The sequence below is a fragment of the Pleurodeles waltl genome, chromosome 7 (assembly GCF_031143425.1).
Source record: "Pleurodeles waltl isolate 20211129_DDA chromosome 7, aPleWal1.hap1.20221129, whole genome shotgun sequence".
Lineage (NCBI taxonomy): Eukaryota > Metazoa > Chordata > Amphibia > Caudata > Salamandridae > Pleurodeles > Pleurodeles waltl.
In genome coordinates, this window is record NC_090446.1 from 1,431,574,520 (window position 1) to 1,431,590,721 (window position 16,202).

The 16,202-nt window shown below is 47.1% G+C and overlaps 1 protein-coding gene across 2 annotated transcripts in view; it reads left to right on the top strand.

The window, feature by feature from the left end:
- GRAMD1A (GRAM domain containing 1A) overlaps window positions 1–16,202 on the top strand; it is a 679,043-nt gene that overhangs the window by 545,461 nt on the left and 117,380 nt on the right. For both annotated transcript variants that reach the window (XM_069201060.1, XM_069201061.1), the window contains exons 7-10: window positions 1,167–1,247; window positions 3,185–3,300; window positions 5,838–5,991; window positions 8,021–8,213. In XM_069201060.1, the coding sequence (XP_069057161.1) occupies window positions 1,167–1,247; window positions 3,185–3,300; window positions 5,838–5,991; window positions 8,021–8,213 (544 nt within the window). The remainder of the gene's footprint in view (window positions 1–1,166; window positions 1,248–3,184; window positions 3,301–5,837; window positions 5,992–8,020; window positions 8,214–16,202) is intronic.

Genomic DNA, 16,202 nt, shown 5'->3' on the forward strand with positions numbered 1-16,202 from the left:
CTTCCCATTCTGCTTAAAAGCAGTGGTGCAAAGCTCCTCCGTCTTAGCAGAGGTGCCTCCCCTGCCTTGACCACTCCTGTAGAGTCCTATAGGTCCCTAATACATGTCAATCTTCCCTGTTTCCGCATTGGCCCCTCCCACTATCCCAAGCATGGTCAGATTCCTCCCACTCATAGTCAGATTCCTCCCACTCGTGACTTTGTTCCTTCTGTGGATGCTAACACTCCCCCTTGTGTGCCCACACTCATTCAACAAAGTTCTGAGGCTCCGCCCACAGACCCGAAACCATTTACCTCGTACATGTCACGGTCGGGGCTCATGTTCCTCTCCCTCCACACTATTCCCAAACTCCTCAGGTGCCCTGGCCCCTTCGTGTGGTGCCTGCCAGCTCTTGCTCAGGCTCCTCCCACTGGTGGGTGAAAGCTGTTATCCAGGGGCATAGGTTTGGTCAGTGAGACTGGGGGATGTCCGCTTTAGACTTCCCAACAATGGCGCTGGTTTCCAATGTTAAAATAAATTACATGACAAGCAGGGTGCATGGGGGGCTGAAGGGGTAGTGGGAGACGAATGCAGATTTGTAAGGGGTAGGAGAGAGAAAACACATTATTTTGTAAAATAACTAACCTACTTTCAAAACAGGGAGGGAGAGAAAGTGTGCGCTCTTTTCTTTCTGTGTGCGTAAAAATTATTGTTGAAATCCGACAGGCACCTCACCCTACCCAACTCACGTCACCTAAACCCAGCTGTTTAGCAGCAAATAAATGTATTGGGTGGCGGGGGGAGGGAGCACCCGACCCCCCCACCCCCGGAGCTAAGCCCTGCACACACATTCACATTGCCACTATTTGGCACTCGTGCCCCGGCGCCCGCACAGGACTCAAGCGCGAGCCACGGTAGACCAGGTCTTTTCTCAGGGGTGCACCTGAGCCAGGGTGCCCCCACTCGTGTATCTGGCGCCGAGAAGCCACCCTTTCCGGCCTCTCCCGAGCCTACAGCCGCAGGTGTGACAGGGTGAGGGGCTGCCCTCGGCCTCTCTCGCTGCTGGTTCTGGCTCAGCTCTCGCAAGGGGGCCTGTCCTCTCTCCTGCTCTGAGCGTAGAGCTGGCTCTCGGGTGTCGGGCTCTCCCTTTGGCCTCCGGTCACAGTCCTCTTCTTATCTCTCCCCAGCATTTCTTCACATCCTTCGGTTCCCGGGACCGCTCGTTCCTGCTGATCTTCCGCCTCTGGCAGAACGCACTGCTGGACAAGGTACGACCTCCATCCCCCTTTCTGTGCCCACGAGGCCTTTCTCCTCCCCGCTTTCTCTCTTCTGTCTCTCAAGCGTGCTCTCTCCTTTTATGTGTTTTGTGGTGAGATATTTGTGACTTGCACAATGGAACATTATTGAGTTCAGGTTATGCTGCGCACAGAGGGGCTCCCTCGGGCTGGGGCGCACACAGCGGGATGTCACACAGCTTCTGATAGACGGGGTGAGGCGAGTCTCGGCCTCTGCTGTATCCTGAGGTTTCACAGCCTGCGCCTAGATCCTAACTGCTTCCTCAGTCCGTGTGAGGCACAGGGTAGATGTGTCCCTCTCTGTGTGATCAATAAGTAGGCACCTTTGTGCTGGAAGCATGAACTCAAACCTCTCCTGTGCTAGTCGTAGATTCTCCCTCGTCCAGGCCTGGACACTGGAAGCACTTGGCAGTCTGGCTTAGACACTGAAGGTGCCATCGGTCTGGCCTAGATACTGGGGGCTCCATCTGTCTAGCTTGGGCACTGGGGGCTCCCTCTGTCTAGTCTGGGTACTGGGGGCTCCCTTCGGCCAGGCCTAGATGCTGCAAGCATTGGCAGAATGGCTTAGATATGGTGGGGCTTCATCAGTCTGGCTGAGGCACTGGGGGCTCCCTCGGTCTGGCCCAGACACTGGGGGCTCCCTCGGTCTGGCTTGGGCACTGGGGGCTCCCTCGGTCTGGCTTGGGCACTGGGGGCTCCCTCGGTCTGGCTTGGGCACTGGGGGCTCCCTCGGTCTGACTTGGGCACTGGGGGCTCTCTCGGTCTGGCTTGGGCACTGGGGGCTCCATCAGTCTGGCTTGGGCACTGGGGGCTCCCTCGGTCTGGCTTGGGCACTGGGGGCTCCCTCGGTCTGGCTTGGGCACTGGGGGCTCCCTCGGTCTGACTTGGGCACTGGGGGCTCTCTCGGTCTGGCCGAGACACTGGGGGCTCCCTCGGTCTGGCCCAGACACTGGGGGCTCCCTCGGTCTGGCCCAGACACTGGGGGCTCCCTCGGTCTGGCCCAGACACTGGGGGCTCCCTCGGTCTGGCTTGGGCACTGGGGGCTCCATCAGTCTGGCTTGGGCACTGGGGGCTCCATCGGTCTGGCCTAGACACTGGGGGCTTCATCGGTCTGGCCTAGACATTGGGGGCTCCATCGGTCTAGCCTAGACACTAGAGGCTCCCCCAGTCTAGTCTGGGCGCTCTCAGTCTGGTGGAGACCCTGGAAGCACCCTTAGTCTCTCTAGGCACAGGGGGCTCCTTTAGCAGTCTGTACTGAAGGTTTCTATAGCCTAGTCCGGACACGGGTATGTCGGAGAGCTCTCCCTGTCGGTGCTAGACACTAGAATATATTATAAACTTTTTTTTATTTAGAAAAAGGAGATTCTCTGCAGCAGTACTTGGCACTGAACATGCTTTTTTATCAGTCTAGCAGCTCAGTGTAAGACAGTTGTCCTGGAAGTGCTTTGTACAGGAAGCACTGCCTTATAATGATGTGTTATAAAGCAATTGCACTACAAGGTTTTGCAAGGTTGAAGATTGCAGAGATAAAAACTGAACGATGTAAAAATTGTCCCTAGAACACTGTGCTTCCTCAAGATTAACTTATGTATATCCTATGGCAATCTTATCTTTGTACGTATTGGGCAAAGGGCAAAATGCCACTGAGATATTGTGCGCTGAAAGAGCCTCAGGATGTAGTGGTAAGTGAGAAGTGCCCCCACAGTTTGTGCTCTTTGACAAGTGCTGCAGAATGTGGGCTTGGTGATAAAGACCCTTGAATTGTTTAAAAACGATAACGAATTGCGCCCTAGGCCTGCGCTGGCGACCTGTGCCGGCCTCTCTGCGGTAGGTGCCTCAGAGAAGATAGCTGAGCGGTAGTGTTCTGTCCTAGATGCTGTTGTAACACCAGCCTCTCCTCTGTCCCTCAGACGCTGTCTCCCAGGGAGCTCTGGCACATTGTCCATGAGTGTTACGGCTCCGAGCTGGGGCTCACCAGCGAAGACGAGGACTACGTGTCTCCGGCGGATGAGCTCAATGGCTTAGGGTAAGTTTCTGGGGATGGCGTAGCAGGTGAAAGCAGTGATTGAGCTGGATTCACCCCCTCATGGCGTGTTCTAGAACCTCCTGCCTCGCTGCTGTCTGTAAATCCTGGCCCACCCTCTTGAAAGTTTCAAACTATTGGTGGTTCAGAATGCTCCACTTCTGCCTCGAGGTGAATAAGACTTGCATCCCTTCCTGTGATCAAGTTGAGTAAGACTGTCTTTCGTAGAGTATGGATCAGATTGTGTCCCTTCCAGTTTTGCACTTTATCAAGACGACATGTGTACAACAACATCCTGTTCGACCACTGCACCCGCCTGTCTGCTTACCTCTGTTCACCAACAAGCTCATCTTGGCATGGCTAAAACCTTTGACTAATCACTGCTCATCTGTTATCCGGTCTTCTTTAGTTCTTGCTCTTTAAATGTGGAGTTCCCCAGGGACCAGCATTTTCTCCCTTTTTTTCTAACTCCCAAAACTCATCCACACAGTGGTTATTATTTCTACACCTATACCACTTGTTTTTGTCGATCTGAGTGATTGCTAGGGGTGCCCACCCCTGCATTCTGTTAACGCGGTTTGTGTCTGGCCGTGGGACGAATGGGTGTTCTCGAAATCAAACTGAAAGCTGGCAAAACAGATTTTAGTAGTGGGCAAGTCGACCACCCCAGAGTGACAGATACAACATTGACCAAATAAAGTAGGACCATGTCTCCCTCCAGTTTATCTAGTCAATCTAGTTTTATGCTTTAGTCCTTCTGGAAGAAGAAACCTTGGTTTCATGCAAGAAGGGATGGGGTTGCAGAAGAGGGGTAGATGGGCAAAAGAGCCTAGAGTATCAGCAGCATGAGGAGGGGACTGAGCCAAGATCAAGAGAATCTAATGGGTAGGATAAAAAAGTAGCATTAACCAGCATTGGCAATGCCAATAAATCTGGCTTTAAAAGTATGTTTCATGGTAAGTGAAGTATTGCAAGTAAATAGCATGGCAATAGACATGGATTTGAGTGGAAGCAAAGAATTGTAGAATAATATTTGTGCAGGTTAAATGGTCAGGTGACAGTTGCGCTGTCAAGCCAGGCCTAAAATCCATGTAGGTTAATGACCATCCTCCTCCCATCTGTGCTGTTGCCAGAAAAGAACAACATAAGTTATCTAGTTATTTAAGACACTTCCGCTGTCATGTTTGTACCCCTGAAACTTCAAGCTTAGGCAGCAGGATAAAAAAACAAGATGATCACAACTGCATTGAGGGCAAACACTTTTTTAGCGAAGCTCGCTACTTCTGTCCAATCAAAACATGTAAACCTGGCTTCCAACATGTGGGCGGAGCCAAAGCACCGCTCTGTTGATGCTCACATTCACGTATTTGTCTGGTGAAATCTGCGCTGTCAAGCCAGACCAAAACATTGAAATTGGGAACACCGAAAAGAGGAACTGTGTCAAGACAGAAGGGAGGAACCGGAAGAAAGATGAAAACACGAATCAAGCTAAGACAAGGGGAAGAGAACAGAAAGATTGATCAATCGATTAAGAAAAACAACAACCGTGTATGCAGAAGTCCAGAAAGCGAGAAATGCACATAACCTGTTTTTTATTTAGCACCTATACTACACTTCTGCATTTTCTAGGCGCTGAGAGTTACATTTATTTTACCAAGATGGAAGGCTGAATCAAGCCTTGCTGGGATTTAACCTCACGTCATGCTGAAAACTACATGCTTCAGTTGTGAGAGTTTGTGTCTGAGCTATTTTTCTGGCTAGACAGCCTGAATTAGGTAACATTAATGATCCCCTGGAGTATGTGCAGCAGCGGAATGACGGAGCCAAAGTCAGGGAGAAGAACCTGAAAGAACACCTTGAGGCTGCAGTTGAAGAGATTGTGGTCCATTGGTTTCCGTGAGTCATGGAGCGTTCATAAACAGGACGTACTTTTTATGTCATTGAATTCATAAACCTTTTTGAGACAAAGGAATTTGTTCCGGATGTAGTGGTGGCTTTTTCTTAAAATAATAGTCAGTGAAGGTCACATTCTTATGAGTTTGACCATGATGCCAATACATGATTTCTGATTGGCCGGCAAGAACTCGCTTCATTTGAAAGACCACAAATTTCAGCCTTCCGCCTGTTGGAGGCTGTAACCTAAGCCTGGTACGATTAAGGTAAAGATCCCTACTGGAGGGAAACCTCCCCTCAAGGAAGCAAGCCGTATCTCCTCAGCTTTTAGTGCTCTGAAGTTACTGACAGGTAATACGAAGCGCTATACAGATCTACTCAAATACATTGTACGGTCTGAGTACGCCTGTGGTCCTGTCTCTTGGACTCCTGCTCACACAGGTCCACCCTAATATCCTTTGCAGTCAGTAGGAATCTGGCAGAGACTGCCTGGGGCCTGAACAAGTAACACCCAGTTCCTAGAGGGGCACTTAAATGTTGTACTTAACTACCTGTCCTATATACCTTACTGCATGCCCCAATAAGTGTTTCTATACATACCTTTACCCGCAGCCACATTTAATGACGCCTACCTTTTCCCTCAACAGGAACAGTGAAGATATCCCTGACGTTATTGAACTCAGTGATGCCACATCGCGCTGTGTGGGTGACGGAAAGCTGGATGCCATCCCTTTGATTGACAGGATGCTGCCAGTCAACCAGTCTTTCAACTCCTTGGCAAGCAGTGATGGGATCCCTTCGGTAAGTGCTAGGTGCCAGTTGTGCTTCTGTGAGTTTTGCCGCTAGTGAAGTAGGCAGGGATTTTGGGAGCTAGACGTCTGCACTGCCCCCACTCTCCAGGGACCCAGTGGTCTTATAGAGAACTCACAACAGGGAAGGGAGAGTGTGGTCATGAAAACAGATACACACTCTGGACACCAGGTTTTGCGGCATTTTGGAGGTTAGAGGGCCTAGGAGTCCAGCATCTCACAGGGAGGCCTCTGGTTCCATCAGTACTCCAGGATTCTGCCTCTCCGAACTAAGGCTCAGATTTCTGTCGCAGTAGAAGATTAGAGGCCCGGAGCCCCTGAGCTATGCTTCAGCCTTCTCACACACACAGCAGTTCGCAGCTAGACTCCATTAGCCAAGCTGTAAAATACTGCACTAATCGGAGGACAAGAGCCAGAGTCTTCAAGCAAGGCTTCATGTTTCTGGGCACTGAGATTGTGGCATACTGATCAGGGCGGGCGGGAGACTTCAGCAGTGTGGGGGAAGTTTCAGCGACAGTGGTGGTGGAAGATCGCGCTCGCTGTAACATCAGCAAGCCACCTGCAATGTTCTTTGGGGCAACCAGGAGACAGACTGCAGTCTTCTGCACCCCATTTGTCTGTTGGTCCAGATCAGGTCATTTAGTTTTTGGCTAATGTTTGGGTCTCAATGTAGGAAATTCATTGGCCAGATGTAAGCTTTCTGCAGCACACTATAGGACAACAGCAAACATGCTATATGCCATGCCTCAGAATGAACCCATATTCTCTGAGCGAAACTCTTTCCTGCAGAACTCATGTCTCAAAGTCTGGACTCTAAGCCCTCCATTCAGGAGCAGTGTGGCAGGGCTACTTCTGGGATGTGCCTTCTGCAGCTATGAAGGGCTAGGAGATCAGACTCCCTGCCTGGGCTAGAACCCATTCCTCAAAGCCTGCAGTCAGGGGTTACTCTTCAGGGGCAGTGTGATGGGGCTACTTCTGGGCTGAACCTTCAGCAGCGATGAAGGGCTGGGAGGTCAGATTCCCTGTCCAGGGCTAGAACCCATGCCTTGAGGTGTGCTCATTAGGGCTTCCCTTCTTGGGCAGTGTGGTGGGGCTAATTCTGAGCTGGAGCTTCTGCAGCTTTTGAGGGCTAGGGGACCAGACTCCCCGCCCTGGGCTAGAACTCATGCCTCAAAGCCTGAAGTCAAGAGTTACTCTTTTGGGGCAGTGTGGTGGAGCTAATTCTGAGCTAGGCCCTCTGCAGCTCTTGAGGGCCGGGAGACTAGAATACCCTTATTCTTGGCTATCTCCTTCTGCTGCACTTTGGGGTTTAGAGTCGGCCCTCAGTGAGCCTCCAGTCTTCTTGAGAATTTGTGCTAAAAGACTTAATTTCTTAAAATCTACATGGATTATAGAATCCTTTATCAAAGTCACCATTCTTTAGCAGCCTAGGATCTGAAGCATTGAGTATGAGCAGTGCCGAAGTGGTTTTCTTCTTTATCAAGACTGGAGAAGCTCTCAACTGTGGGACGCTCCTGGTCAGGACTGGTAAGGGCTTTCTAGGGCACTTAAGTCTTGTGGATTAGAAGGCCTGTTGCACACAGAATTCTATTTCAGCACCTCTAGTCTTTGTAGAAGGCCTCAGACACGTGTACCTATGCAATGGTGCCAGATCATTTTACCCTTGTGCAAAATATTTAAAAAATAATTCTTTTTGTTCTCTAATTAAACATGTAATGCTATTTTGGAAAATATAGGCGTCTGAGGCTTGTGCAAGATGAAGTAAGATAATAATTGTGAAGCTTGGATTTGACTGTTGCATGTAATCCAGCTTCATTTTTTAAGACTAGTCAAGCTTCTGACAGTTTAATGTTCGTTGTAAAAGACACACTGACAAAAAGCAGCAGTTTTCTTAGGTTGAGCTGCAATTGGATGGGAATGTTTATTTGATATTCATTTCAGTACCTGTGTAAGCACAAGAAATGCAGAGTACTGCCTTGTTTGTCCACATGAGTGAGTTGTTCCTATTGTTGTAAAAACAGTTCATGGATGATCGGGAAGAGCAGACGGACAGCCAAGCAGATGCCTCATCCAGCCAGACCGTCACCCCATTAGTGGAGCACCCCAAGGCCGACCTGCTGCTGGACAGCCTCCCCCCTCTGAACCTGCTGAACAGTGAGGATCTCCCCACAGACATGAGCAACTCTTCGTCGTCCTCCAGCACTCAGGACGAAGGTGCGTCACTCATGCGAAGCAGCAGAATAGACACAGGCTGGCCATGAACATGTCTTTGTAGACCTCATCTTTCTCAGCAAGCCGCGACAATACACAGCGAGCCCCTAGTCAGTGCTTGTCCTAGGAAATGCAGAGCCAAGACTTGCACATGCACAGCTCTACCCTGAGTATGAAACACCTGGGCCTTAGATTGTAGAGCCTGGCCATTAACATGCACATCCTGGCCCATAGTATGTAATGCCTTACCCTTAGCATGTAAAGCCTGGCCATGAACATATACCACCTGGTACCAAGTATGTAACACCTGGCCCCTAGAATGTAGAGCCTGGCCATTAACATGCACATCCTGGCCCATAGTATGTAATGCCTTACCCTTAGCATGTAGAGCCTGGCCAAGAACATACACAACCTGGTACCAAGTATGTAACAACTGGCCCCTAGAATGTAGAGCCTGGCCATTAACATGCACATCCTGGCCCATAGTATGTAATGCCTTACCCTTAGCATGTAGAGCCTGGCCAAGAACATACACAACCTGGTACCAAGTATGTAACAACTGGCCCCTAGAATGTAGAGCCTGGCCATTAACATGCACATCCTGGCCCATAGTATGTAATGCCTTACCCTTAGCATGTAAAGCCTGGCCATGAACATATACCACCTGGTACCAAGTATGTAACACCTGGCCCCTAGAATGTAGAGCCTGGCCATTAACATGCACATCCTGGCCCATAGTATGTAATGCCTTACCCTTAGCATGTAGAGCCTGGCCAAGAACATACACAACCTGGTACCAAGTATGTAACAACTGGCCCCTAGAATGTAGAGCCTGGCTAGGAGTATGCACAGTGTGGCTTTGGGTATGTAACGCCTGGGCCTTAGAATCTAGAGTCTGACCATGAGGATGCACAGCTCAGCCTGTGAATTCACACCTGAACCATGTCTCCTCACACTGAGGTTATGCTGCACGTGCATTCAAGGACCTTGATTTTTCGACTTCATTATTAATCCGTGGGCCTCTTTGGAGCTTGAGCGTAACTGAGGTGGCATAGTATGCAAAATAAACTTTAATTGGGCTGCACCCGAGTGATTACCAGTGGGTGGGTTTAGTTTCAGCATTCCATCCATCGCTTTTTGTATGTGTTGCCCTAAGTGGGACAGGCATGCCCAGACATGGGTCCCGTGCACACTGTGTTACTGGAACCAAGCTGTACCTGGCTTGATAAGCCCAAAACTAAGGTGAAAAGGATCTTGGATTGCTTGTGTTCCGGTTCATGGAGAACACGGCTTGACAGTTCGGGCTGGACTGTTCCCATTGGAGCAAGGCCAAGACTGATTTGCATATAGATGGGTCCAAACTGAGGTGGCAATGTGAGCAAAATAACAGATGAATTGGGGTGTGACCGGAGTTATTACCAACGCCTGAGATTAATTCAAGCATTCCATTCATCACTGTTTTGTATATTAATTTAGGATTCATCAGTCCACCCTGCAGCTCTGGCTACAAATCCACAGCTTAAGACCTTCTGTTGAACCCTTAGAAACCACAGCCCACCTTTATTGAATGACCCTGAGAATTTGTAGCCAAAAATATTTCAGCTTTTCACTAAAAATCCAGCACTCATCATTTTCAGTTTGACCCTTAGAATCCTGATCCCACCCTTAACAACCCCACTCAATCTCTGCAGTTTGCCTGCAAGTATCTCCCTTTTCACTGTCATTTGTCTCCCTGCTGTTGCTCACTGACAATTTAATTACTTGTCCTTCTACCATGTTTATGGTTTTCCACACTACAGTACCCTATCTCCCTACCCATCTGCCCATCACAGTGCTTCTTCCTTCATCATTTGAATCTGTCATTTCTTTTTTTCTTCTTCCTCCCTGCAGAAGCTTCTCTCTCATTATTCAGTCTCTTACTTTTGTTAGCCTTTTTTCTTTAGTTCTTCTCTAGATATTCTTATTCCTTCCTTTCTCATTGCTGTCATTTCCCCTGTGCCTTTTCAAACATCTCTCTTATCTGCTTTCTGGCCTCTTTCTTTCTCGTTTCATTTACACACCCTATGCCTCCTCCTGATAACTTTTCTATCTCCCTTTTAACTTTTTTTTTTTTATCTTCCTGCATTCTTTTTCTGCCCCATTTCCACCTTAGCTTTCTCTACCTCACTTAGTCTTTGTTCCTTCTTTTATCATCTTCTATTGTAGGCCCTCCTCTTTTCTAATTTCTAAGGTATTTTAATTTCCGTTTACTTTTTTCCGTTTGCTATTCTTTTATGCAGCTTTGCTCCTTCTGTTTTTCCTCAGCAACATTCTGTAGTTCCCTGTCCACTCGTTTCTCTTGTCTTTTTTCCCTTCATTCACTTTCATTATTATTCTGCTCCCCCTATTTTCCTTCAGCTGTCGGTTCCCAACTGTTTCCTCTCATTCCCCCGAGTACGTTTTTCCTGTCACTCAGATTGATGTCATCTTTTGTCTCTAGATTGGTTTCTTTTCTTTGCTTTCTGTGGCCCCTTTTCTTTTTCCCACTTACTGCTCTACTGTCTATCTCTTTTATTTTTTCTTTGTGTCACTCTTTTTCCTCTCCATTTGTCTATTCATTTTCTCTATGCTATATTCTTTCTTGATGTAATCTTCCCTCATTTCTAGCTATATCTCCTGTCTGTCTTGTCCCTTCTCCTTGCCTCCTTTGCTACTCTTTTTAATCTTTTCACCCATCAATGTCTTCTTTCATCTACTTAAATATCCCCCATCTCTGGTTTTGTCTATTTCGCTCCATTAAATCTTCTCTATATCTCTGGTTTCCGTTGTCTCATCTTCTCTCTAATCTTGTTTTCCTCTACGCTTTTCGACCTGTTGTAAGTATTATTATTAAATAAGAACCACAGCACTCAATCAAAAAATTATGTAGCAGGTTAGGTAAATTGCTAAATATATGATAGTATTTAAAACACATTCAAAGTACACAGTATAAACTTATGCGCAATATCAATTCTTTTTCCTTGTAATCTTCTTGGTTTATTTGTATCCAAAAATGTACACACAGTACATACAGTAACAGCTCGTATGAGGTCCAATAAATAACAGCCAACACGTGTTTCATCACACAGTGACTTTTTCAAGGCCGATTGAGTGAAACGTAAGGTCCCTATGTACTAGGATACCGTCAAAGATGAGTAAGCTGCATTCGGGTATTTTATATAAGCAGCGTAGTTCAAAAGTAGTGTGTTCTGTAGCATTGTCTGCATAAGTAGGATCCAATGTTCAAAATCTTTAGGTACAAGTGATAGTGCAACAGACCATGATAAGTCCCATTCTCTGATAAGTTGTCCGCTCGTAGTACACTCTAGGTGTAAGTCTTGTAATATCTGTTTTAAGTATTATGTGGGCATTTAACCACGCACGTGTCACGCCCATCACTTTCACTCGTTCGTGGGCTTGCCTTTAAAAAATCCCTTGATATTATTGGTAAATACTTTACATTTGTGCCGCCTTGTGGCGGTTTTGATCGCGCCTTGCCGACTGACCCTGTTACATGGATAATTGCACGATTGCTGATATACTGCAGTGTGGACCAACAATTTTTTTTGTCTCTCCCTTTCATGCGCAATGGCACTCACAGTGCAGAACAGCGTGCTGGCCACATTGTTCACAGTGTTACAAATCAGAGTCATTTCATTTGGCTTCACGCTTCATAGTTTTCACCAAAACACTTGTAATTGATAAACGCTTCACCTAAAAAAATTTTTTTTAAATCCTCAAAGTGGCTCTCCCGGCACATCGGGAGAGCAGATACTAAAATATTCACTCTACTCGGGAAACTCGCACCATAATGCTTTGCACGGCATTACTTTTAGTAAACATTTTTGATCATATCTCAGCCTATGGTGATACTACAACAATGGGGCCACCACCATACCGTTCAGCACAATGTGCTCTTTCTGTCTAGGTCATTTCTGGGCCCCCACACTAAGTTAGTGGGGACTCCAAAATAAACCCTCCCACCATCCAGTGTTTCTTAAGCTCTCTCATGGCTGGAACTTTCGTTTTACAGATGAGAGTAGTTTGTGTTTTAAGGGCCTTGTTTGTAATATCATTGCAGTAGACCTGCGAGCTCTGAAAATGTGTAATGCTCTATGCCCTCTAGGGGCTAAATATATGGTTGCACTGTATTTCTTTATGACATTATGTTTTCATGTGGGTGTGTGCTCTAGGGGCTAACTATTTGGTTACATGACCTGTTTCTTACAAATGCTATTTTTACGGTGGTGTCCTAGAGGCTGTTCTGAACATTACAGTCAGCATACTATAATATTCGCATTACTCGGAAGCTCGCCCCATAACACTTTGCAGGGCACTTCTTTCAAAACATTTTTGCCCATAACAGTCTGTGGTGGTCCTAGGACAACTGAACCACTACCAAAACGTTCACCACAACGTGCAGTTTCTGTCTAAATCATCTGTGTTAGTTGAGACTAGGTTAGTGGGGACCCCAAAATAATAACCCATCCCACCATTCAATGTATTTGTAAGGTCTCTTATGGCAGGAAATACTGTTTTGCTCCTGGGAGTAGTTTGTGGTTTAAGGGCCTTGTTTGAAAAAATATTTCAGTAAGCTTACTAGTCCTTTAGTTATATGGAGGGCCACTGGAATTATGTAGCAGAAAGGACCAAAATATGCGGCAGGGTTGACCAATTAATTTGGCAAAAAAAGTCCAGTTATGCATTTACAATGCCAATAGCTCAAACTCTAGTAAATGCGAGAACTGTTGCATTGCAAAGGCTTGTTTTCTCTCCATCTTCGTATGCACTCTTTTTGCACTGAGTCTATTGTAGCTATTTGTTTGCACCAGTGTTGCCATCTAGTGGTACTTTTTGACAGCTCAAGTTGCTTTTCTTCAATTCTAAACTCGTAGGTATGCCTGAAAGAAGACTCTTTCACAATGTTGAAGCATACAAATTACCTGGGATATCCCTTAGGTTATTTTTTCCTGAGGGATGGTTAGACATAGTAGAGCTGCAACTTCTTTCTAGAGGGAAGGAATGAATAATCAAAAACATCCATTAGGTAAGCCTCTGTTTTAGTCAGACACATGTAACAGTAGCAAAAAAATGTATGATTTTGCCAAATATAGGAAGTTTCTGTCCACAATGTAGCCAATTTAATTATGGACTGCAGATGGCATAGCGTTAAGCATGTTTATCTTGGAGAAAGAACCAAGCTGAGCATAAGTAAAACATTTCAGTTGAAGTTGTAACTGAAAATATCTTGCCCTGTACTTCATGCTAAATGCAGAAAATGGAACTAGTTAGTGCATCGATTGCTACTACCATGGAGCTGAGGGAGCAGCATAGAGTCAGACCGTACACTGAGGTATAAAGAAAGTGTAATAGCGTGTGTGGCTGTAGGTACAGATGCGCTGCATTTTCCTACTGTCTAGTATTTGGCTCAGAGATTTCCAATATGTTTTTCTTCGAAGAAGTTTTGGGTCACAAAAGCTGTTGTGATTCCACCCCTAATGCCCAATGCACCAGGACAAAGACTGCAGCTCGTATTGCTTTTTTCCACCATCGGTTCAGACCATGGCATGACCGCTCTGGGGTTGACGCATTGTTCTTCAGATTCTTCTGGACCCACCTTCAGTTCTTCAAAATCAGTAAGTTGAAAAATAATTGAGGGCAAACATGAGCTCGGTTGGAATGCCTTTTCCACCCACTGCAGAAGATGCATCACATCATGTCACCTGGTGCACCCCAGCTTGGTAATACATGCTCCTAGAGATGTCAGCCAACCCAAAACAAGAATGTATTGATGAGGCCCCACCTTTTCACTCAACATCCAAGCCAGCTCAGTCATCCAGACTGGAAAAATCTCATCGTAGCTATGTGATCTGAGGTTCTAGAGTTCGGATACCTCAAGCTCACAGGGGAGTGTATGTTCCTTCTGCGAGAGATGCACAAGCCCAATAAGTGCAGCTGCTATGCAGTAAAGTAGAAACTTTTTTTTCATTACTGCATCACTAAACACATAGAGCCCACAAAGCCTCTGTGCAAGATGTCATCTGCTACCTATCACATCTTCAGAAGCCAGGGTTAGCATTTATTTACATCAATATGCATCTGGCTGCAGTTGCAGCATGTATGCAGAGCAGAGAAAATATTCCCCTTTTCAAATTCTCTGTTGCCTTCATGGAAGGCCTTGAGTTATGGCTCCCAAATCTCTTCCATATAGAACACAAATGTTTCATGGGACCATCCTTCAAGCTAGCTAACTACATTTATCTGCAGTTCTTGTCATGGAAGGTGGCCTCTTTGATAGCAGTCACCTACCTCAGATGCATCATTGAGTTGCTTTATCCACAGAAGAACCTCTCATTCAGGTCCATATGGAAAAGCTGGTCCTTAAACCAATTCCTCCCAAAGGGTAGTCTCAGTTTTCCACATTGTAGGAAGTTGGCTCTGTATGTGCTATTTCAAAGTAAGGAATAGCATGCACAGAGTCCAAGGGTTCCCCTTAGAGGTAAAATAGTGGTAAAAATAGATAATACTAATGCTCTATTTTGTGGTAGTGTGGTCGAGCAGTAGGCTTATCCAAGGAGTAGTGTTAAGCATTTGTTGTACATACACATAGACAATAAATGAGGTACACACACTCAGAGACAAATCCAGCCAATAGGTTTTTGTATAGAAAAATATCTTTTCTTAGTTTATTTTAAGAACCACAGGTTCAAATTCTACATGTAATATCTCATTCGAAAGGTATTGCAGGTAAGTACTTTAGGAACTTTAAATCATAAAAATTGCATGTATACTTTTCAAGTTATTGACAAATAGCTGTTTTAAAAGTGGACACAGTGCAATTTTCACAGTTCCTAGGGGAGGTAAGTTTTTGTTAGTTTTACCAGGTAAGTAAGACACTTACAGGGTTCAGTTCTTGGTCCAAGGTAGCCCACCGTTGGGGGTTCAGAGCAACCCCAAAGTTACCACACCAGCAGCTCAGGGCCGGTCAGGTGCAGAGTTCAAAGTGGTGCCCAAAACACATAGGCTAGAATGGAGAGAAGGGGGTGCCCCGGTTCCGGTCTGCTTGCAGGTAAGTACCCACGTCTTCGGAGGGCAGACCAGGGGGGTTGTGTAGGGCACCGGGGGGGACACAAGCCCACACAGAAATTTCACCCTCAGCAGCGCGGGGGCGGCCGGGTGCAGTGTAGAAACAGGCGTCGGGTTCGCAATGTTAGTCTATGAGAGATCTCGGGATCTCTTCAGCGCTGCAAGCAGGCAAGGGGGGGATTCCTCGGGGAAACCTCCACTTGGGCAAGGGAGAGGGACTCCTGGGGGTCACTTCTCCAGTGAAAGTCCGGTCCTTCAGGTCCTGGGGGCTGCGGGTGCAGGGTCTCTCCCAGGCGTCGGGACTTTGGATTCAAAGAGTCGCGGTCAGGGGAAGCCTCGGGATTCCCTCTGCAGGCGGCGCTGTGGGGGCTCAGGGGGGACAGGTTTTGGTACTCACAGTATCAGAGTAGTCCTGGGGTCCCTCCTGAGGTGTTGGATCTCCACCAGCCGAGTCGGGGTCGCCGGGTGCAGTGTTGCAAGTCTCACGCTTCTTGCGGGGAGCTTGCAGGGTTCTTTCAAGGCTGCTGGAAACAAAGTTGCAGCCTTTCTTGGAGCAGGTCCGCTGTTCTCGGGAGTTTCTTGTCTTTTCGAAGCAGGGGCAGTCCTCAGAGGATGTCGAGGTCGCTGGTCCCTTTGGAAGGCGTCGCTGGAGCAGGATCTTTGGAAGGCAGGAGACAGGCCGGTGAGTTTCTGGAGCCAAGGCAGTTGTCGTCTTCTGGTCTTCCTCTGCAGGGGTTTTCAGCTAGGCAGTCCTTCTTCTTGTAGATTGCAGGAATCTAATTTTCTAGGGTTCAGGGTAGCCCTTAAATACTAAATTTAAGGGCGTGTTTAGGTCTGGGGGTTAGTAGCCAATGGCTACTAGCCCTGAGGGTGGGTACACCCTCTTTG